At 41.7% G+C, this 23,131-nt stretch overlaps 1 protein-coding gene and 1 long non-coding RNA gene across 3 annotated transcripts in view; both read right to left on the bottom strand.

The window, feature by feature from the left end:
- The window catches only part of LOC139576713 (V-type proton ATPase 116 kDa subunit a 2-like), a 31,924-nt gene that overhangs the window by 2,025 nt on the left and 6,768 nt on the right, over positions 1 to 23,131 (bottom strand). The window contains exons 1-17 of one of the 2 annotated variants that reach the window (XM_071403077.1): positions 9,341 to 9,638; positions 9,025 to 9,122; positions 8,657 to 8,794; positions 8,214 to 8,311; positions 7,991 to 8,117; positions 7,709 to 7,791; positions 7,458 to 7,551; positions 4,017 to 4,229; positions 2,912 to 3,062; positions 2,529 to 2,668; positions 2,097 to 2,257; positions 1,729 to 1,819; positions 1,354 to 1,472; positions 1,048 to 1,258; positions 677 to 799; positions 374 to 493; positions 144 to 261 (exon numbers count right to left, since the gene is read on the bottom strand). In XM_071403077.1, coding sequence (XP_071259178.1) covers positions 144 to 261; positions 374 to 493; positions 677 to 799; positions 1,048 to 1,258; positions 1,354 to 1,472; positions 1,729 to 1,819; positions 2,097 to 2,257; positions 2,529 to 2,668; positions 2,912 to 3,062; positions 4,017 to 4,229; positions 7,458 to 7,551; positions 7,709 to 7,791; positions 7,991 to 8,117; positions 8,214 to 8,311; positions 8,657 to 8,794; positions 9,025 to 9,027 — 1,990 coding nt within the window. In that variant the 5' untranslated portion in view covers positions 9,028 to 9,122; positions 9,341 to 9,638. Of the gene's footprint in view, positions 1 to 143; positions 262 to 373; positions 494 to 676; positions 800 to 1,047; positions 1,259 to 1,353; positions 1,473 to 1,728; positions 1,820 to 2,096; positions 2,258 to 2,528; positions 2,669 to 2,911; positions 3,063 to 4,016; positions 4,230 to 7,457; positions 7,552 to 7,708; positions 7,792 to 7,990; positions 8,118 to 8,213; positions 8,312 to 8,656; positions 8,795 to 9,024; positions 9,123 to 9,340; positions 9,639 to 23,131 lie in introns of those variants that run through there. The other variant, XM_071403076.1, reaches the window with a different exon arrangement.
- Positions 18,878 to 20,894, bottom strand: LOC139576715 (uncharacterized). Its single transcript, XR_011675161.1, has 2 exons — positions 19,642 to 20,894; positions 18,878 to 19,559 (listed from the first exon to the last, which is right to left on the bottom strand). It is a non-coding gene; the product is annotated as an uncharacterized lncRNA (long non-coding RNA).

The raw sequence follows: 23,131 nt of genomic DNA, 5'->3' as shown, positions 1-23,131 counted from the left end.
AATAATTTAAAAGAAGAAGGTTGCTCCAGTCAGAGAACATACATAAATAATTATCCTCTCTCAATATAAAATGCACTTTAAATGTTTATCCTTCAAAGATGAATACAAATAATAAACATTTGATGTGGTGTGGTGATACTCACGGGCATGTGCCAGACTCAGAGCCCAGAGGCGCAGGTAGGAGGCTGTGTTGGAGATGCAGCCCAGGCAGTACTCTATGGTGTGAATAGACTGGTGCAGGAACATGTCCCCAAAGTCAAACTGTAAAACACAACACACAGACAGGAGGACCTGTTACTTTCGGGACCCATAGTGTACTGATGCCTGAATGAGAGGCTAGTGGGAGGTGGTGATTGTGTTGTCATCAGCTAACCTCCTCTTTCTGCTGCTCTTTGCTGGTGGAGAGGTCACTGGGGACACTGCCCTCCTCCATGTCATTTTCCCTCATCAGGGAGAGCTCCTCCTCGCTGTGCCGCCGCACACGCTCATAACCCTGTTGACACACACCACACACTCTGCATATTAAAACCGGAGCACACTTCTATAAACAGACTACACACACACACACACACCACCATAGACTATGTTACAACCAGAACACAGACTCATATGGACACACTACACACACATGCTTATAACTCGTAACTCAGCTAGACCTACAAACTCAAAGCCTCACCCTGTACATTCCAATGCGGTTGGCTCCTCCGTTGTGCAGCCAGTAGCGGTAGACTGGTTTCCCCAGCAGTAAGACAGGCACCGATAGTAGAGCAATGACCACTAGGAACATCTGCAGCCCAACCTATAGTAGGAGAGGGAAAGAACAGACAGGTCTGTTACAGTCTCACTGAAGTAGTTTCAGAGCGGGTTGGGCTTGTATATATGTCTTCACTGAGCGAGTGGTCCTTCACAAGTAAGGGTTTTAGTGAGAAGTCCCAGTTCTATATGCATATTCAGTGGGTGTGTCCCAAATAGCACACTATTCCATATAGTGCATATTGGGAATAGGATGTCATTTGGGACACAGCCACTGTGTGAACACACATGTACCTGTCCTGGGAAGAGGGGTGGCACCCCGTCCCCCTGCATGAGGAACATGTTGATGAAGTGGATGAGGATGCTGGGGGCCATCTGGGAGTCGCGTGCAGAGAAGGCCAGCCACTTGTAGATGATCATGAAGACCAGGTAGCCAAACAGGCACAGCAGGAACAGCAGCTCCGGGAGGAGTACCAAGTACAGGTTGAACTTTGTCCTAAAATGCCTACATAGATAGACACAGACAACAGAGCTTTAAAGTGCTTTCATAGACACACACAAGGGCTGCAAAGTGTGGGTGGAGTGTGTGCTGTAACTCACAGGTGGTTGAAGACACCTAGGATGACCCCGAAGCTCATGTGACTGATACCAACGATCACAGACATCTTCATCTTGTAGGAGTTCAGAAAGGTCAGACGATTTGACGCCAAGTTCCAAATCTACACAGTGGAAGAAACAAGGAAAATAACCACATCAGGTTGAGGTATGGACAGACTACATCACAGTCAGACTGATGGGATTGTTAACAAAACATTGAAATGATAATGAGTAATGATCCATGACTTACTTTATTGGACCTGGTTGGTGAGAGGCAAATGTGTACAGTTAAGAGACAGGGAATAACTTGTGTGTGTAGCGAACATAGAGACAAGACAAAGCAGTTTGTGACCATGAATCATAAAGCCATGTACTTACCGGGTCAATGCCCAAAGGGTAGGGTCCATTGAAAACCCCAGGGACATTGGGATCAAGGGTCAGAAAGGCATTGGTGCGGAGTGTGGAATCCCTTTTAAAGAAAATACAAAAGTGAACAATTAAAAGAGCAAGCTATCAGGTGATGTAATCTTTAATGTCGCATACATATTTGCAATTGTTATACTTAATTTGACTTGTAATTAATATATAATTGAAAAACCAGTATGGCCAATCAGTGATAGGACATCAAAAACCAAAGCATATTGGCATTGAGTTGTGATCATGTGGCCATTCACCCTGACCTAATCATCTCTGTAATCTCAGGAACAGATATTACAGTACAGAACATATTAGAGTACAGTACTTACCAAGTCCAATTTCCAGATTTAAACATGGCATTGACGCTCCAGCCCGAGCCAAAGATGTTAAGAGACTTGGAGAAGCAGTCGTTGTAGATGAGTCCGGTATAGACCGAGAACAAGCCCATCATAAGGATGATGTAGCGGCCCTCGAAGAATGTGTTCCAGATCTGAGCATACAAATACACCATTGTCAACGTAGGAGGAAACATCCAGCTAACCACAACATTTACTGTTTGCTTATTACTCATTTAGCTCATTTAGACCAGAAACAATTTCCCCACACAACCGGCCAGCATCCCACACGGCACCCTATTCCCTATGTAATGCACTACTTTTGGCCAAATCCCTATGGCCCCTGGTCAAAACTAGTGCACTACGTAGGGAATAGGGTGCCATTCGGGACGTACAAACTGACAGCCTCTCCGCTGCCCCTCTCACCTCGTTCCTGGTGCGTTTCAGTTTGCGATTGTCCTCATACAGCACCATCCAGAGAGCAAACAGAGCCATGATCACACCATGGCCCAGGTCTCCAAACATCACAGCAAACAGGAAGGGGAAGGTGATGATTGTGTAAGGAGCTGTTAGACACAACAGACAATACATGATACATCATAATTCCTCCATATACACATTCAACTATGAATAAAGTGTAAAACTTTATTGTCCATTCTTGTTAGGAGTGGACATGTGTCTTTGGCTACAGGCATATGGCTCATAGAAATAGCAAACAAACAGAAAACATAAAAGCAGTAGGCCTAATGATAGCATGTAATCCTAAATGTAGTAATCAGTGGTCATTGGCTAGCGAGGGCGTACTGTACCTGGGTTAACCTCTCTATAGTTGCCCACTCCATAGGCCTCCACTATGTTCTGGAAGCCTGATGTGAACTTGTTGGTCCTTATTAGGGTTGGTGGAGTGTCGTTGCTGGGAATACGGTTGACAAAAGAAGGCACCGTGGCTCCACTTTTCCTCTGTAAAGGTAAGCCAATAATGTCAAGACAGTGGCTTTTCAGACTGGGATTATTGCAATGTTAGCCTATTAAGGTTGCATGGAGGTTGAGTGATGTCTCAAATAATTGGGTTGCCATCATTTGTTTTCTCCAAATGGAGACAGAATCCTAACATCTCATCAAACAGTTAGTTCAAATATTTTAGACCATTCAAGACTGTTCAAATACATTGACCATTTAAGCCTCGTATTTAGAAGCCTCATTTAAGCCTCGTATTTAGAAGCCTCATTTAAGCCTTTTAAAGGACTAAAACCCCTGGCAGAACCTTGGCATGGACTGCTGTCATTGAACTGAATGTGACCTTATATTATGCACGTCATTAGCCAGTGTAATGTAATAATGGACAGAAGCCCTGGTAGCCTTCAATTGGGGCCCAACAGGACTCATGACTAGACTAGTTAAATAAATAAAACCAGAGCCATGTATTTAGAGTTGGGCAATTGAGGTTTCTGCATTATTACGCATTTACATGACACTACAACATTCTATGGCAGCCATGTTAGCCCCCCATTAACATTACAGTACATGGAGAATAATGTCTAGAATAAGCATTATGAAGCATTTACATGACACTTCAAAATTCTATGGCAGCCATGTTATCGCGTATAAACATTACATGGGAATATTAAAATAATGTTATGTAACTGAATGTCTAGAATTATAACAATATTCACAATTCAAAAAGTTGGCCCAACTCTCTAAATACCTGGCTCTGTCTAAAATGATCAGAGGTGGTCAAGACGAGAACAATTTCCCTTTTTCTGCCACAACCAAAGCCCCATTATTAAAGCAGGTCATGCTGACTGGGTGTGTGACTGTTGGTTTAGCCAAATACTGAACAATCCAAAACAATAAAAGAGTTAAGCCCAACGATGACATTACACAGGGAGCCATTGTAACAGGGAGCTGACTCACCGAGCCTTCCTCTAATGCCCTCCGCAGGATGGGCAGATCATTGACAGGGCACCACACCTCGGCTATCAGACACTTGTTGGTGACGTCAAAGCTACACAGGTTGAGGATGTGGTAGATGGCCTTCATCTTCTTAACCTGGATGACCCAGGTGTAGACGGACTCAGAGGCCTTGTTCAAGACTTGTCTCAGGTAGTCCTCTGTCCTGTGGAGTACCTGGTGGAAGCCGGGGGGTGGGGGGGGGGGGTATTAGTATGACATTGGAGGGATTTCACATTCATTCAGAATATCAAAAGGGTGTGTAGAATTGACTTCGTTTCGATGAGCGCAGCCTTCATTGAGTGCAAGGGCCCATAGCTTGTTTGGGTATTGAAGCAAAGGTATTTTTGGCACGAGACACAGTTGGGTAAATGATGAATGAATGTCTAAGAATGTAGGGCTAGAGAAAATGCAATGAACATGCCAGGGAGGGAATTTGAGTCTGTGTGCTTTAAGTTCTGGTATGTGCATGTGTTCGCATGAGGGGGGGGGAGGAGGGAGAGTCAGCCTTCAGCTGAGACCTCATGGAGATCACGTGCTGGGACCAGAGGTTAATTTAGTTCTTTTTTCTTCAGAGGTAGAACTTCCAAAAGGATTGATCTGAACAGTCTTCCAGACTGCAAGGCACAAGCAGAGTCAAGTGACCCCAGAGTGGTCACGCTCTGGCGCCTGAGTGAGAGCACTCTCCCTCTCGCTCCTAAAACTCTACCCCTCACACTCCATTCTGCTGCTTTCCAAGAAGTTATTATCTTTGCCGTAGCCGGAAGCACGAGGCCCATTCTTTAAGGGATACTGTTTTAATGTCACCATTGGTCTGTAACTTTGTAGTGACTTTGTAGTGACTGTGTTGCTTTGAGCATGGTGAGATTTTGTGTCACTGGCCTACACACAATACCCCATAATGTCAAAGTGGAATTATGTTTTTAGAAAGGTTTACAAATTAATAAAAAATTAAAAGCTGAGTCAGTAAGTATTCAACCGCTTTGTTATGGCAAGCCTAAATAATTTCAAGAGTAGAAATACTTTGAAGCGTCACAAATAGCGTCACAAGCGTCACAAATATAAAATATATTTTGATTTGTTTAACACTTTTTAGGTTACTACATGATTCCATGTGTTATTTCATAATTTTGATGTCTTCACTATTATTCTACAATGTAGAAAATAGTAAAAATAAAGAAACCCTGGAATGAGTAGGTGTGTCCAAACTTTTGACTGGTACTGTATGTAGATGAGATATTTCTGTATTTCATTTTCAATAAATGTGCAACAATTCTAAAAACATGTTTTTACTTTGTCATTATTGGGTAGTGTGTATAGATGGGTGAGGGTAAACAAATCTATCTAATCCATTTTGAATTCAGGCTGTAAAAAAATGTGGAAGAAGTCAAGGGGTATATAGTTAAGGTCGGAAGTTTACATACACCTTAGCCAAATACATTTAAACTCAGTTTTTCACAATTCCTGACATTTAATCATAGTAACAATTCCCTGTCTTAGGTCAGTTAGGATCACCAATTTATTTTAAGAATGTGAAATGTCAGAAGAGAGAGAATGATTAGTAGAGAGAATTATTTCTTTCAGCTTTTATTTCTTTCATCACATTCCCAATGGGTCAGAAGTTAACATACACTCAATTAGTATTTGGTAGCATTGCCTATAAATTGTTTAACTTGGGTTAAACGTTTCGGGTAGCCTTCCACAAGCTTCCCACAATAAGTTGGGTGAATTTTGGCCCATTCCTCCTGATAGAGCTGGTGTAATTGAGTCAGGTTTGTAGGCCTCCTTGCTCGCACCCGCTTTTTCAGTTCTGCCCACAACTTTTCTATGGGATTGAGGTCAGGGCTTTGTGATGGCCACTCCAATACTTTGACTTTGTTGTCCTTAGGCCATTTTGCCACAACTATGGAAGTATGCTTGGGGTCATTGTTCATTTGGAAGACCCATTTGCGACCAAGCTTTAACTTCCTGACTGATGTCTTGAGATGTTGCTTCAATATATCCACATAATTTTCATTCCTCATGATGCCATCTATTTTGAAGTGCACGAGTCCCTCCTGCTGCAAAGCACCCCCACAACATGACGCTGCCACCCCGTGCTTCATGGTTGGGATAGTGTTCTTCGGCTTGCAAGCCTCCCCCTTTTTCCTCCAAACAAAAGGATGGTCATTATGGCCAAAGAGTTCTATTTTTGTTTCATCAGACCAGAGGACATTTCTCCAAAAAGTATGATCTTTGTCCCCATGTGCAGTTGCAAACCGTAGTCTGGCATTTTTATGGCGGTTTTAAAGCAGTGGCTTCTTCCTTGCTGAGCGGCCTTTCAGGTTATGTCGATATAGGACTCGTTTTACTGTGGATATAGATACTTTTGCACCTGTTTCCTCCAGCATCTTCACAAGGTCCTTTGCTGTTGTTCTGGGATTGATTTGCACTTTCGCATCAAAGTACGTTAATCTCTAGGAGACAGAACGCGTCTCCTTCCTGAGCGGTATGACGGCTGCGTGGTCCCATGGTGTTTATACTTGCGTACTATTGTTTGTACAGATGAACGTGGTACCTTCAAGCGTTTGGAAATTGCTCCAAAGGATGAACCAGACTTGTTGAGGTCTACACTTGTTTTTCTGAGGTCTTGGATGATTTGTTTTCATTTTCCCATGTCACGCAAAGAGGCACTGAGTTTGAAGGTAGGCCTTGAAATACATCCACAGGTACACCTCCAATTGACTCAAATGATGTCAATTAGACTATCAGAAGCTTCTAAAGCCCTGACATCATTTTCTGGAATTTCCCAAGCTGTTTAAAGGCACAGTCAACTTAGTGTATGTAAACTTCTGACCCACTGGAATTGTGATACAGTGAATTATAAGTGAAATAATCTGTCTGTAAACAATTGTTGGAAAAATTACTTGCATCATGTACAATGCAGATGTCCTAACCGACTTTCCAAAACTATAGTTTGTTAACAAGAAATTTGTGGAGTGGTTGAAAAACGAGTTTTAATGACTCCAACTGTAGGTTAAGAAATGTTGTGAAATAGCACAGTTACAAATAGAAATCAAACCGAATGGACATCAGAAATACAGGAAGGACTAAAAAGAGGACTAAAAAAAGAGGACTAAAATACTTTCTGAAGGCACTGTATTTCAACAGCTAAATTCAGCAGGAAGAACACCATAATCTGTTGATAGCTTATATTTTAACTAGCCAGTGACATTAGGGAGAGATCTCTGGAGTTAACCTTTTCTGGTTAAAGAATACATGGGTGTAATAATAAAAAGAAAACATCTGTATTTTTAACTGTACAAATTTGATAGTCAAAAAGTTATTTTCATTACTTAAAGACAAAACAAACTAAAAAACCATCACCCACTATGTTGTTGCTCACAAGGATTTTAGAGAGCTTACAGTGTGCAGGTCCTGGATGCGAGTCCTGAGTCCCTCCACAACATCATTCCTCTCCTCATTGCTGTTGGGGTATGGATACACGTGACAGTGGTAGCTGAGGGGCAAAATTATAAGCTCCATGATGTTATCACATAGGTTAAAGCCACAGTCTTCAGAGCTTGTTGGGGGCAACATAACAGGCCTAATGGTTTGACAGGGAATCACCTCAGGCTGAAAGTGTAACAGGTCAGTTGGAGAGGTGTTTTAATTACCAGTCACAGATCTTCTTGACTTTCTGTCCGATCTGCTCGCCCCAGTAGGAGATGAGGAAAACCACACTCTTAGTTGGCTCACCCTGCAATAACCAGAGAACAGGAAGCGGTTTAGAATATAGACACGGTAAGGCTGAGGTGAGATGTTCTACCTCTCACAGGCCCAACAGGGATGCTGTTAAATTTAGCTATGAGGTAAGCAGTACCTTATTATTTTATCTCACACTCAACCATTTAGAAAAGGGCTAAGAATCTCTCTCAGGCAGAACAACATTGACGCACCGTGTCAGGGTCCTCCAAGTACTCGTCAATCTCAGAGTAGCTAAGGATGGTGTAGCCCTTACACACTCTCCACAGCATGCGCTCAAAGGCCTCTATTTTCCTTCTCTGAATCAGCCCTGATATAAACCTGCAGGAGTGAGGGTGAGATAAACAGGGCATTACAGTAAACAGGCACAAATACCCAAGTGTGTACAAATATATATGACTGCTGATAGCCCTTTACCCTAGTTTGGCCCCTAGTCGCTGCATGCTGCTGTAGTCCATCATGGAATCCTTTTCTAGGAAGGGGAACTCCTCATACTGGACCTGCGGGGGCTCACGCTGTGAAACATAACCCCAGTGTGAGGACACACACAAAACACATACACCCCCATAACACATTGTTAGAAAAAGGGCAAGAATTTGCCCATGCATGAATGAATAAAAGACAAGCAGCAAAATTTTGGCTAGGCCCAGATGTATCCCCCAAAACAACCTCTATGAAGAAAGAAACTGAGAAAAGAAAGCCTCAATGTTATGCTTTAAGCCAAATCACGTGACACTAAAATCTGCTCAGTCTCCTCATAAAGCAAATCAAAGCCAATGCAAGTGCTCTGAAGTCAAACTGAGGGGCAGAGCGTTGTACAGTGGTGGGATCCTGCTTTGTGGGGAAGCTGTTGGACCTACCTCTGCGCTGCGGTGCACAAAGTTGCGTGTGATACGCAGCATGTGTGTATACTCTGTCAGCTCCAGGAGGTTCTTCTGTAGCTTCTCCTTATTCCTGGTCACCTCGCTCAGCTCCACCTCCAACCTCTGCAACTGCTCCTGGAGACAGCCATACATACAGAGAGTCAATAGCAATGGCAATATGGGACTTGTCCCAAATGGCACCATATGTTCCCTATATAGTGCACTACTTTTGACCAGGGCCCTGGTCAAAAGTAGTGCACTATATAGGGAACATATGGTGCTATTTGGGATGAAGACAATACTTCATTCTTATGATAAAAGGATTTATAACGTTCTAGAGAATGAGACAGGTAGGGTGCGCTAACCATTATAACTAGGACATGCTTGGGCAGGGGTGCAACCGGGTTCACTTCTCCCTCTGGAAGTGGGATGTCTGCCCTCTTGATTTCTCTTAGAAGGTACCCTGTCAAAGATGCAATGAAGTCTTAGTACACAACACAGAGTCACTGCGTTCCAAACAATCCATTTGTTTCAAATAATACATATATATCAATACGCTTCATCTGTTGTAATTTACACTGTGTTTTTCATCAAGCCCACACTAGCCCTGGGCTAAGGGATTTTAGCCCGGGGCTAAGCGAGTGTTCACACTTGCACATTCTAAAGTGGACTAGCACCAACCTTAGCCCAGGGCTAGCTGGCCCTGCTCCGCAGCAGGGTTAGCACCGACTTTTCAGGGGTTAGCCCCAGAAACACGGTGCCAAAATATCCAGTGTTTTACGGGGTCAAGAACAACACGTAGAATATTCACTGTCAAATTACATTTTTTATGGAGCACATTTTCTCCTCTCCTCAGTTCCTGACCGCATGTGCTGCCCTAGAAATAGAATGATTGGAACGGGCATCCTCATTCAAGTCAATGATGGCATAATGGGTGGACTGGCGGCCATTGCGAGTATACCCATAGCAAAGCAGGGAGCAAAGTAGGGAGCAAAGCAGGAAGTAAAAGCAGGAGTACACATCAATATGGGTCGTCACTAGTTAACACAGCCACAAAGTCATAGTTATGTCTAAACCCCGCTGGAGATTATGAATATGAAGTTGAACATTTTAGAAATGTACCTTTAAAAAGGTAGACTCAGCGATATGACGCAGATGCAGAAAGTAAAGAGCATAGTGGGTCAATTTCTTGAACAACAGCTTTGAAGCGCAAACCTCAACTTCTCAGCTGTTTTGGCGCCCTGGCTACCACGCTGCAACAGCGTGAAGCTGCGCAGACACTGTGTGTGACTGCGAGAGCAAAGTCTTACATCTCGCTCATCTCAATATCTACAGTGCTGCTCGTGGATTAATTTGGCTAAATCTAACATAATTTGAATGGACATTCTACATTACCATGGAATGTAGAACGTTTGCTACAACACCTTGATTGTTTCAGCAAGGAGCAAAAAAGTTTAACAACGTTGTTAAGAGTCCATATTACCGCAGAAACGGACTCAACTGCATGAATGCCCAGCCGTCCAATCATCAATTTAAAAAAAAATGTTTTTATGGTTATGGCGGTTATTTTATTTTCATGGCGGTCTTCATAACCGTTGGTTTCACGGTTATACGGTAATTGTGCCAGCCCTAGCAAAAACATTGTCCGAGTTGACAGAAAATAATAATGTTCCACACATTTTGTCAGAGCTTAGAGTGATGAAGAGTAGTTGGCTAACGTCAGCCAACAGCTCTCTCTCACATCTCATCATTGAGCAGCCGAAACACACCCACAGAGTGCAGGGAGCGGGGACAGCGAGACAAGCAGCTTATTGATACTATTAAACTGAGGAAGTAGCTGTATTATTAGGCTTGGGTAGGGGAGGCCTGAAAGTCGCAGGCATGGGTGTAGGTAATTTAAAAGTAATTAAGTTACTTTTAAAATAAAAACATTGACCTTGATAATTAGCTAATTTCTCTAAAGTTACCTGAACGTTGTTACACATCTTTTCCATGCAATGACATTCACTCTCCCATTCACGCTTTCCCTCAGTCATTAACTTTTCTCCATCTTCCACTCACACACCCCCATTTGATTAATTCGGTTTAGTATTTTCCCAAATTCCATTTTCTTGGTTATATTTTTCCTGGTTTATGATTCTTTTTCATTTTCGTTTTGCTTTTCACTATCAAAATTACAATTATTTATAGAATGCAACAAAATTGGATGTTCTATGTTAATGCATGAATCACACCCGAAGAAATGTGGGATAATTTAATGTTGTTGTTGATTGATTGTAATTCCCCTTTAATTGCAAATCTAGAAAGAGAGGAATGTGTTTGGTTAGAGATGTTTCTGCACTGCACATGTTTGCAGAGTTTGCTACAGAGTAAGCCTACTTTGTAGTTAACATTGAATTGAGAAGGTTTTGGGGAAAGCCTTTCCATTTACCAAAACGATTTTCATTAGCATCGCTAACTGATTACAAAGTTATATTTCATGTGCAAGCATTCCCATGCATGCCGTTGCGTCTTTAGAAACTTGCAGGAAATTAGAATCTCTGAACAACGATGAGCCATTTTTTCTTTCTGACTCCGAGGGGCTGCCACAACCTTTTCCGTGTCATCCCTCTACTGTAGCCTACAAAAACTACAAAATCTAGCCTACAAAATGCACTATGTAACAGATGCTTAAACAAAAGTAGCGAAGTACAATACTTCATTCAAAACCAACTTAAAAGTTGCACTGCTTAACTACTGTATGTGTGTATAAGTGTTTTTAGAGACCCCTCTGGCAAGAATGCAGTATTTTTTCTAGATTTGAATGCAATTTCCTAGAACCGCCCGCTCTCTGTAGGATCAGATAGTGCTAAAGTAGTGGATAGTGATGAGGTTTCAATAGGTGTAAGGTTATATTGGTAGGGCAATTTTTTCACAAAGTGTAATGCATTCATACTACAGAATAGTAAGCCGATACACAGCCAATACAGTAGGTGGCGGCATGCAACTATAGCATTTGTTTGCGGACCGCCATAATACCAAAGAAGAAAAAGAACACCACTCTCATGAGTAGTCGGCTGTGAATTATGTAGTATCATCTTCTCTGAACAGTCTAGGGTGCATGGAATTTGAGACTGAAAGTGGATGCAATAAATGCTACGGACAAGAATGAAAAGATACATCTATTCCATTTAACAATGTATTGAGAACAGGTAAAAACATTATACACTGGGTAAAATTATTTGTTTTCACATTGAAAAAAAAGTACTCATATTTGCCAGAAAGGTAGCAATGTTAGGTACAATAACTTGTAATAATGTTGTAGCTACCGTGAGTTTCTCTGCCTGGTAAAATATTCACAGAACATTCACAGAACATTACTTTGGCTTGCATTGGTAGTCCTTTGTCCTTCTGACAATACTACTGGGTATGGCCCCTTGGATTCTCAAGAGCCGTATGGTAGCCCTTAGCTAGCTAACAATTTTCCTTAAATAGAAAAGGTGCATGAAATTCCCGGACATCCTGGTATTCCTGTTCAAATCAGAAGTGCTATTTAAAAAGCATATAATCTAGGCTTGGGCGGTACCCAGATTGTCATACCGACCTTGTGCCATACCAGGATATGCAGTAATACCGGCACTGAACACAAGGGCCACTATTCTAAAAACCCCACTGATCCTCTGATATCCAAAGGTTAGCAATGCTAACAAGTAAATGTAAAATCCCATAGAGAATGCTAACGAGTGCAAACATTTTATACAGTCTCTGGACTAAAGTATTTGTAGGACAGACATCCCAGCTCATAAAGTTATACAAGTAACAAAACAATCTGACTCACAGTTTGCTGCACGCACAAAATAAATATTAGACAACAAGGCTCTTGATCCAGGAGGGGATTCTCTGCGGTCACCAAGCAAAGCTTGTTTGATAGCTAACTAGCTACTAAATTAGCAAACCAAATGCACAACTGCATAGCATTTAGCAAATTTTAGACAGTTAACTTAATAGGTATAAGATATCTTGCTGGCAAATATTTAGTTGTGAACTTCAAACTAACTACACTGAACAAAAATATAAACACAACATGGAAAATGTTGGTCACATGTTTCATGAGTTGAAATACAAAATACCAGAAATTTTCCATACGCACAAAACGCTTATTTCTCAAAAATGTTGTGCACAAATGTGTTTACAACCCTGTAAGTAAGCATTTCCCCTTTGCCAAGATAATCCATCCACCTGACAGGTGTGGCATATGAAGAAGCCAATTAAACAGCATTATCATTACACAGGTGCACCTTGTGCTGGGGACAATAAAAGGCCACTCTAAAATGTGCAGTTTTGTCAACAACGCCATAGCTGTCTCAAGTTGAGGGAACGTGCAATTGGCATGCTGACTGCAGGAATGTCCACCAGAGCTGTTTGCCAGAGAATTGAATGTTAATTTCTCTACCATAAGCTGGCTCCAACGTTGTTTTAGAGAATTTTTGAGAATTTGGCGGTATGTCCAACCGGCCTCACAACCGCAGACCACGTGTAACCACGCCAGCCCAGGACCTTCACATCCCTTCTTCACCTGCGGAATCGTCTGGGGAGGGTTCCCTCCAAGGCCGACTGATGGCTGCACCCCTGTCCAGTCATGTGAAATCAATAGATTAGGGCCTAATGAATTTATTTAAATTGACTGATTTCCTTATATGATGAACTGTAACTCAGTAAAATATTTGAAAGTGTTGCATGTTGCGCTTATATTTTGCCCACGAATCCAAACCCGCCGTGAATCATGTGACATTCTAAGGTATGCTATATTTTATATATAACAGCTAAGATTGACTTATTGCATTCGTTATCATTCATTAGCCTGAAAATCAATGGTAGGCCTATTCTAGCAATACATATAATTATCATCTCAAGGTTTTGTTTAAAAAAATATATTTAGTCACTGCATAAAATAAATGAAATGTCAGCCTTCTGGCTACACAAACAGAGACTACATAATACAATTTAATAAACAAGTCAAGACCCAGCCATTAATCTTTTCCATTATTACTTTTATTCAAGACAGAAAAACAAAACATTTTCTTAAATTCAAATCAAATGTTATGTCACATGCTTCGTAAACAGGTGTACAACAGGTGTATGTTTACATGTTCTTACCCATCTACACACAATACCCCATAATGTCAAAGTGAAAACATGTTTTTAGAAATTGCTGCAAATTTATTGAAAATTGAAATGCAGAAATATCACATTTACATAAGTATTTACACCACGGAATCACATTTGACAGCGATTTCAGCTGAGAGTCTTTATGGGTAAGTCTAAGAGCTTTGCATACCTGGAATGTACAATATTTGCCCATTATTCTTTTCAAAATTCTTCAAGCTCTGTCAAATTGGTTGTTGATCACTCTTAAACAACCATTTTCAAGTCTTGCCATAGATTTTCAAGTCAGGTTTAAGTCAAAACTGTAACTTGGCGACTCAGGAACAATCCCTGCCTTCTTGGTAAGCGACTCCAGTGTAGATTTGGCCTTGTGTTTTAAGTTATTGTCCTGCTGAAAGGTGAATTAATCTCACAGTGTTTGGTGAAAAGCAGACTGAACCAGTTTTTCACTCTATTCCGTTTCCTTCTTATTCTAAAAAACTCCCCAGTCCTTAACAATTACACGCATACCCAAACATGATGCAGCCACCACTACGATTGAAAATATGGAGAGTGATGTGTACTCAGTAATGTGTTGTATTGGATTTGCTCCAAACATAACACTGTGTATTCAGGACAAAAATTGAATTGCTTTGCCACATTTTCAGCAGTATTACTTTAGTGCCTAGTTGCAAACAGGATCTGTGTTTTGGTATATTTGTATTCTGTACAGGCTTCCTTCTTTTCACTCTGTCAATTAGGTTTGTATTGTGGAGCAACTTCAATGTTGTTGATCCATCCTCAGTTCTCCTATCATAGCCATTAAACTCTGTAACTGTTTTAAAGTCACCATTTGCATCATAGTGAAATCCCTGAGCAGTTTCCTTACTCTCTGGCAACTGAGTTAGGAAGGACGGCTGTATCTTTGTAGTGATTTAGGCTTGCCATAACAAAGGGGTTGAATACTTACTGACAAGACTATTCAGCTTTTTCATTATGTAGTAATATGTAAATATTTCAAAAAATATTATTCCACTTTGACATTATGGGATATTGTGTGTAGGCCAGTGACAAAAAAATCTCAATTTAATCCATTTAAAATTCAGGCTGTAATACAACAGAAAAAGTCAAGGGGTGTGAATATTTTCTGAAGGAGCTGTCTATACAGAGAGTACCAATACCGAGCCGATATGCAGGGATACGAGGTAATTGAGGTAGCTATGTACATATGGAGGTAAAGTGACTAGGCAAAAGGATAGATAAGACAGTAGCAGCAGCATGTGGTGAGTGTGAATGTGTGTGTATATATTGGGGTGTCAGTATATGTGAGTGTGTGGGTAGAGTCATGTGTGCATAGAGCCAGTGCGGGAGAGTTAGTGTAAAAAAGTGAGTGTGTGTGTAGGGGTGTCAGTGTATGTGTGAGTAGAATCCAGCTTGTGTGCATAGAGTCAGTGCAAAAAAGGGTCAATGCAGGTAGTCTGGGGAGCCATTTGATTAGCTATTTAGCAGTCTTGTTTAGCAGTCTTATGGCTTGGGGGGGGGGGGGGGTAGAAGCTGATCAGGGTCCTGTTGGTTCCACACTTGGTGCACTGGAATCGCTTGCCGTGCGGAAGCAGAGAAAATAGTTTATGGTTTGGGTGGCTGGAGTCTTCACAATTTGTTGGGCCTTCCTCTTACGCCACCTGGTTGATAGAGGTCATGGTTGGCAGGGAGCTCGGCCCCAGTGATGTACTAGGCCGAACTCACCACCCTATGTAGTGCCTTGCGGTCGGATGCCTTGCAGTTGCCATACCAAGCGGTGATGCAGCCAGTCAAGATGCTCTCATGTGCAGCTGTATAACTTTTTGAGGACTCACACAACTGTGTGGGTGTGTGGACAATGTTAATTCCTTAGTGATGTGAACACAGATGTCCTTGAAGCTCTCGACCTGCTCCACTACAGCCCAATCAATGTGGACGGGGGTGTGCTCGCCCTCCAGTTCCTGTAGTCCACGATCAGCTCCTCTGTCTGGCTGATAAGGTCTTGGACTTCCTCCCTATATTGATTTATTGTCAATCAGTCCTACCACCGTTGTGTCGTCAGCAAACTTGGTGTTGGAGTCGTGCGCGGCTACGCAGTCGTGGGTGAACAGGGAGTACAGAAGGGCACAAAGCACACACCCCTGAGGGGCCTCCGTGTTGATGGTCAGTGTGGCAGATGTGTTGTTGCCTACCCTGACCACCTGGGGGCGGCCCATCAGGATGTCCAAAAAACAGTTGCAGAGAGAGGTGTTCAATCCCAGGGTCCTGAGCTTGGAAGGGACTATGTTGTTGAATGCTGAGCTGTAGTTAATGAACAGCAATCTTACATAGGTATTCCTCTTGTCCAGATGGGATAGGGCAGTGTGCAGTGCGATTACATCATCCGTGGATCTCTTGGGGCGGTATGCCAATTAGAATGGGTCTAGGGTGTTGGGTAAGGTGGAGGTGATATGATCCTTGACTAGCCTCTCAAAGCACTTCATGATGACAGAAGTGCGTGCCACGGGCGATAGTCATTTAGTTCAGTGACCTGCATCCATCTGCATTTACCCCACTGGACACAACATCCTGATTGATATTATTAATTATTTTCTATAATGAATAAAAATCATTTCACTCAATTCGACTTTTGTTTTTTTTCTATTACAAAGTATTTCATTGCTCTTTTAAGAGGACATTTCCCCTTTATAAGCTCTGTTGTGCCGAAACCATTCTTAAAACTCAGGTTGTAAAACTGCATTTGTAAAACGATGCCACACTGGCAATTGAAGGAGTAGATAAATAAACGTGGTAGCAACGTAAAACTGGGATCCCCAACTTTTTTTTCAAACTACATTTGCCAAAACTGCTTTCAGGGAAGTGTTGTGTATTGACTGCTAATCAGAATCGTACATGTTTCCCCTCTCATGGCTCTCGCAACGTGAATGTCTCTCGAGGAATATTTATCTCACATAAAATACACTGACTAGGTAAATAGGTAAAAACTATTCTACTATGGGGTTGACTGATTTTGTTTTAATAACAAAATTAGGCCTACATGGCAAAAATAGTAGCACTGGAAAGTTATATCCTGAGTGATAAAGTACAGGCTTTGAATTACTTTGCCAGCAGTTACAGTAGGCTACACACCGCTGTCTGAGTTGAGCGATGCTGTGCTGCACATTAGGTTAGAGTTCATGAGGAAATCAGTCAATTGAAATAAATGAATTAGCTCCTAATCTATGGATTTCACATGACTGGGAATACAGATATGAATCTGTTGGTCACAGATACCTTAAAAAAAAAGAAAAAAAAGAAATGGGCCTCAGGATCTCCTCACAATTCTGTGACCAACAATTCTGTTCGTTGTCCATAGCTTATGCCTGCCCATACCGTAACCCCACCATGGGGCACTCTGTTCACAACGGTGACATCAGCAAACCGCTCGCCCACACCACGCCTCACAACGGGGTCATCGTCTTGCTGAAACAGGCAAGGGAAAATTGTTGCCACAAAGTTGGAAGCACAGAATTGTCTAGAATGTCATTGTATGCTGTAGCGTTAAGTTTTTCTTCACTGGAACTAAGGGGCCAAGCCCGAACCATGAAAAACAGCCCCAGACCATTCTTCCTTTACAGTTGGCACTACGCATTCGGGCAGGTATCGTTCTCCAAACCCAGATTCGTCCTTCGGACTGCCAGATGGTGAAGCGTCCAGAGTACGCGTTTCCACTGCTCTTGAGTCCAGTGGAGGTGAGCTTTACACCACTCCAACTTGTGCTGACATTTCTTCCAGAAGCAGTTTGGAACTCGGTAGTGAGTGTTGCAACCGAGGAAATACAGTTTTTACACGCTTCAGCACTCTGCGGTCCGGTTCTGTGAGCTTGTGTGGCCCACCACTTTGTGGCTGTGCCGTTGTTGCTCCTAGACGTTTCCACTTTACAATAACAGCACTTACAGTTGACTGGGGCAGCTCTAGCAGGGCAGAAATTTGACGAACTGACTTGTTGGAAAGGTGGCATCCTATGACGGTGCCACATTGCAAGTCACTGGAGATTTTCAGTACGGGACATTCTACTGCCAATGTTTGTTTATGGAGATCGCATCGCTGTGTGGTCGATTTTATACACCTGTCATCAACGGTTGTGGCTGAAAACAGCAGAATTCACAAATTTGAAGGGGTGTCCACATACATAGCGAATATTTCGCAAAACAGACATGCTTCGGTTAGTATTAGGCTATGCCATCTCCAACCCCCACTGGAGATGTTGAATGCAGATCTACACTGATCTCAAAAACAACCTCTCAAGAATCAATGATGGAAATCCATTGCAGTAGAGAACTTTAACCTGATTTGAACACTTTCCATGACTACACTGTACTTTATTCGTCACTTGGATCCCAATTAGCACCAAATTTAATATTTTTCCTATCTTTAAGTATTGTTAAGCAGTTGATTTTATTCTTTAACACAGACCCCAAAGCAAATCAGGGGGAGGAAAATAGGTTTATTCAAATGGGACAAAACTTGGGAGGTAGATGGTAGATGTTCATTCTCCTGGTTCTTAGTGATGCTCCCTCAGTGATCTTCTCCTGTGGTTCTCTCCAGTGAACAAAGAGACAGGATGCAGTTTATAACCCAGCCCTAGCCTGTGGCTGACCAGTTAGAATTCCTTGCAATAAACTCTATCCTATTTCAGGTTGGACCAATGCGAACGTGCCACAACATAAGTTCAGGACTGACATTCCTAACAGATGTTGAACTGAAAACCAACTATTTCCATTGATCGTTATTACTCTATTGACTTCTCGTCCTCTGTCTCTGCGTTGTGTATTTATCTTCAAAATATTCTTATAGTAATGATTTTTTCCCCTAGGTCTGGGTGATAGCAGTTCAGTACTTTATCTGAATGTTTTCCATCGGAGAGAAACAAAATGGTGCAGTTTGAGGTCATGTGGCGGAGGGTGATGCAGGCGCTGGAGATGTGGGTGTGAGCAGGGTGATATCGTTGAGGTTTGTATGTTTTGCATCATTTCAAATATATATTTTAAAATTGTTTTCCTTACACTGCGTTTTTGTTATTTTGGAGACTACGTTGTTTATCTCCCTAATAAACATTTATTTGACATGATCTGTGTAATCTGACTGACTTGTTTTGTACTGTATTTACACCAGGGAAGTCCATTTTTCTAGATCGGTGCCCTACTGTAAGTCTGCTAATTTGAAGTGAAAACCATCCAGAGCATAGATAAAGGAAACCAGTTTAGTAAATAATTCTAAAACCACTTCAAAATTACAATAATGATGCCTATATGCTAGATAAAGAACACACAAATATTGTTTCATACACAAGTTTGTTGCCCACACAAACTTCCCATATTTACATATGATTCATGTTTGGTTGTAGGCCACCCTCTTTCAACAACCTACAGAGTACTCAGAAATATTTTCACACATTCCCAGGAACCACTAAGTCTGGCATGAGTGAAAGCTCCTTCCCCATTCAAAAGGTGTGCTAACTGCATCCTGTGTTGCGTGGTGATATCTACTTGAAGTTGTAGCAGCTCAGCCGTTGTTGGTGGAGGCACATCATGTGCCTCCACCGAGTCTTGGTTCATTTGATCTCAGGGTCATTCTTCTTGGTAGCACCAATTGAGAGCCCAGACTTCTTAACACTGCTCTCTGAAGTTCTGGGATGTAGGTTTAGCAGACCTCTGAAGTTCTCAATGCTTAGACACTTCACCTTCGAGACTTGTTATTGTAGAGTCTCCTGTAGCTGAAAGATAAAATGCTCACCAAATATTATTCTGTCTATAGAATTTCATTACTACAAGTGCAGAACTGTTGTTGACACTTACATATTGTTGCCCTCCGCATTCCATGAGGCTGGACGATGGTTACAAGTTCTACCAGAGGAAGGAAAGTAAACCATGTACATGAGTAAGTGGTTCTAGAATGACTCCAGCTCAGATGTAGACCTAGATCAGGGATCGGCATCTCCAGTCCCCGGGGGCTAATTGGTGCCACACTTTCCCCCAGCCCTTTATAAAAAAACAAAAATATGCTATCACACCTGATTAAACTAATTGCATTTTAAACTGAAGACCATGATTAGTTGATTATTGAAGTCAGGTGTGTCAGCTGGGGCAAAGGTGTGTCACCAATCAAGCCCTCAAGAACTGGAGTTACCCATAAAAAAATAACATGCTCCATCAATCCCAATCTCAAATCCAATTTTACCATTTGACAACTGGGACAGAATTGCCTTTGATGACCATCAATCTTATATTTCCAGGGTAAATACATCCAGTTTAGGATTAATGATAATTGGAGGAGGCTACTAGGCAGACATAATTTATGTTTCCAGTCATTTAATATAAATGTCACAGTCCTATACATGTGTAGCTTTCGGGCTAGGACTGTCTACATCTCAGCCAGACAGCTCAAATGAGGAATAACATGGTCATATCTCTGTGCACTAAGCTAATCTATTGGGATAGTATGCCATCATTACTCAAAGAATATCCTTGGTAGTTAATTTCCCTAAACATCTTAGCCACATAGATGCCTAGCATTTGCAGATGTCTACTTCATTTTTAGTAGAAATATTATTGTTCTTGGCCAGCTAGGGGAAAAATAAAGTTGGAACAGACATGGCCAAAAATACTTTGCTGAAGCCTGCTTCCCGATCTGATTCAATACTTGACAATGGTGGGGCTGGAAACACACTACACTTGATAGGTGTTGATGTCGATTGCTCCCTGTTATAACTGAAAAAGCTGCAATATTTTTGTTGAAATATATTTTCTAGCTAGAGCTTTGTCGTCAAATGATGATCATGGCTATTCCGTGCCACTATTGTGAAGTGAATTAGCTGGCTAGCCAATCAGATGCACAGTTAAGATCACAGACATTAGAAATATAACACAAGGTCAAGGATACATACAGTTGAAGTCGGAAGTTTACATACACTTAGGTTGGAATCATTAAAACTCTTTTTTTCAACCACTCCACAAATTTCTTGTTAACAACTATAGTTTTGGCAATCGGTTAGGACATCTACTTTGTGCATGACAAGTCATTTTCCCAACAATTGTTTACAGACAGATTATTTCACTGTATCACAATTCCAGTGGGTCAGAAGTTTACATACACTAAGTTGACTGTGCCTTTAAACCGCTTGGAAAATTCCAGAAAAGGATGTAATGGCTTTAGAAGCTTCTGATAGACTAATTGACATCATTTGAGTCAATTGGAGGTGTACCTGTGGATGTATTTCAAGCCTACCTTCAAACTCCGTGCCTCTTTGCTTGACATCATGGGAAAATCAAAAGAAAATCAGCCAAGACCTCAGAAAAATAATTGTAGACCTCAACAAGTCTGGTTCATCCTTGGGAACAATTTCCAAACGCCTGAAGGTACCACGTTCATCTGTACAAACAATAGTACGCAAGTATTAACACCATGTGACCGTCATACCGCTCAGGAAGGAGACGCGTCCTGTCTCCTAGAGATGAACGTACTTTGATGCAAAAAGTGCAAATCATTCCCAAAAGAGCAAAGGACCTTGTGAAGATGCTGGAGGAAACAGGTACAAAAGTATCTATCCACAGTAAAACGAGTCCTATATCGACATAACCTGAAAGGCCGCTCAGCAAGGAAGAAGCCACTGCTCTAAAACGGCCCTGAAAAAGCCAGACTACGGTTTACAACTGCACATGAGGACAAAGATCGTACTTTTTGGAGAAATGTCCTCTGGTCTGATGAAACTAAAATGGAACCGTTTGGCCATAATGACCATCGTTATGTTTGGAGGAAAAAGGGGACCGAATAACAAACCGAATAACATCATCCAAACCGTGAAGCACAGGGGTGGCAGCATGTTGTGGGGGTGCTTTGCTGCAGGAGGGACTGGTGCACTTCAAAATAGATGGCAACATGAGGAAAGAAAATGATGTGGATATATTGAAGCAACATCTCAAGACATCAGTCAGGAAGTTAAAGCTTGGTCGCAAATGGGTCTTCCAAATGGACAATGACCCCAAGCATACTTCCAAAGTTGTGGCAAAACGGCTTAAGGACAACAAAGTCAAGGTATTGGAGTGGCCATCACAAAGCCCTAACCTCAATACTATAGAAAATGTGTGTGGGCAGAACTGAAAAAGTGTGTGGGATCAAGGAGGCCTACAAACCTGACTCAGTTACACCAGCTCTGTCAGGAGGAATTGGCCAAAATTCACCCAACTTATTGTGGGAAGCTTGTGGAAGGCTACCCAAAACATTTGACCCAAGTTAAACAATTTAAAGGCAATGCTAACAAATACTAATTGAGTGCATGTAAACTTCTGACCCACTGGGAATGTGATGAAAGAAATAAAAGCTGAAATAAATCACTTTCTATTATTCTGACAGTTCACTTTCTTAAAATAAAGTGGTGATCCTAAGACAGGGAATTTTTATTAGGATTAATTGTCAGGAATTGTGAACAACTGAGTTTAAATGTATTTGGCTAAGGTGTATGTAAACTCCCGACTTCAACTGTATAGCTAGCTACAACTAAATAGCAAAGCAATATTCTAAATGAAAATGAAACAAACCAATGTTGCAGTCAGCTAGCTAACAAGCTAGCTGCGCTAGCATGGCCTGAAAACAACATTCCAAACAAGTAATCCATAGTAGCTATAACACTCACTTCTATATTTTCAACTAAAATGCAACACATCACTTTATATCTAGCTAGCAAGATAGCTACATTAGCTAACGTATGTCTTACCTTTTCAGCAGGTCAGTTTTGAATCCCTTCGCTCTCTCCACTTTGAACGCAAATAGGAGGTTCACTCTCGACTTGTCTTGGCCCGGGCGCAATCATTTTCCCCTTTTCGCCTGTTGGCTCTTAAGTTCCCTGTTTCTTTTAGAGGTCGACCGGTTAAATCGGAATGGCCGATTAATTAGGGCCGATTTCAAGTTTTCATAACAATCTGCATTTTTGGACACCGATTATGGCCGATTACATTGCACTCCACGAGGAGTCTGCTTGGCAGACTGACTACCTGTTATGCGAGTGCAGCAAGGAGCCAAGGTAAGGTGCTAGCTAGCATTAAACTTATCTTATAAAAAAATCTAATCTTAACATAATCACTAGTTACCTACACATGGTTGATGATATTACTAGTTTATCTAGCTTGTACTGCGTTGCATATAATCGATGTGGTGCCTGTTAATCTATCATTGAATCACAGCCTACTTCGCCAAATGGGTGATTTAACAAGTGCATTCGCGACAAAGGCACTGTCATTGCACCAATGTGTACCTAACCATAAACATCAATGCCTTTCTTAAAATCAATAC

This window comes from Salvelinus alpinus, chromosome 5, assembly GCF_045679555.1.
Source record: "Salvelinus alpinus chromosome 5, SLU_Salpinus.1, whole genome shotgun sequence".
NCBI lineage: Eukaryota > Metazoa > Chordata > Actinopteri > Salmoniformes > Salmonidae > Salvelinus > Salvelinus alpinus.
The sequence above is the reverse complement of the archived record's forward strand: the minus strand, read 5'-3'. Positions and strand labels throughout refer to the sequence as shown.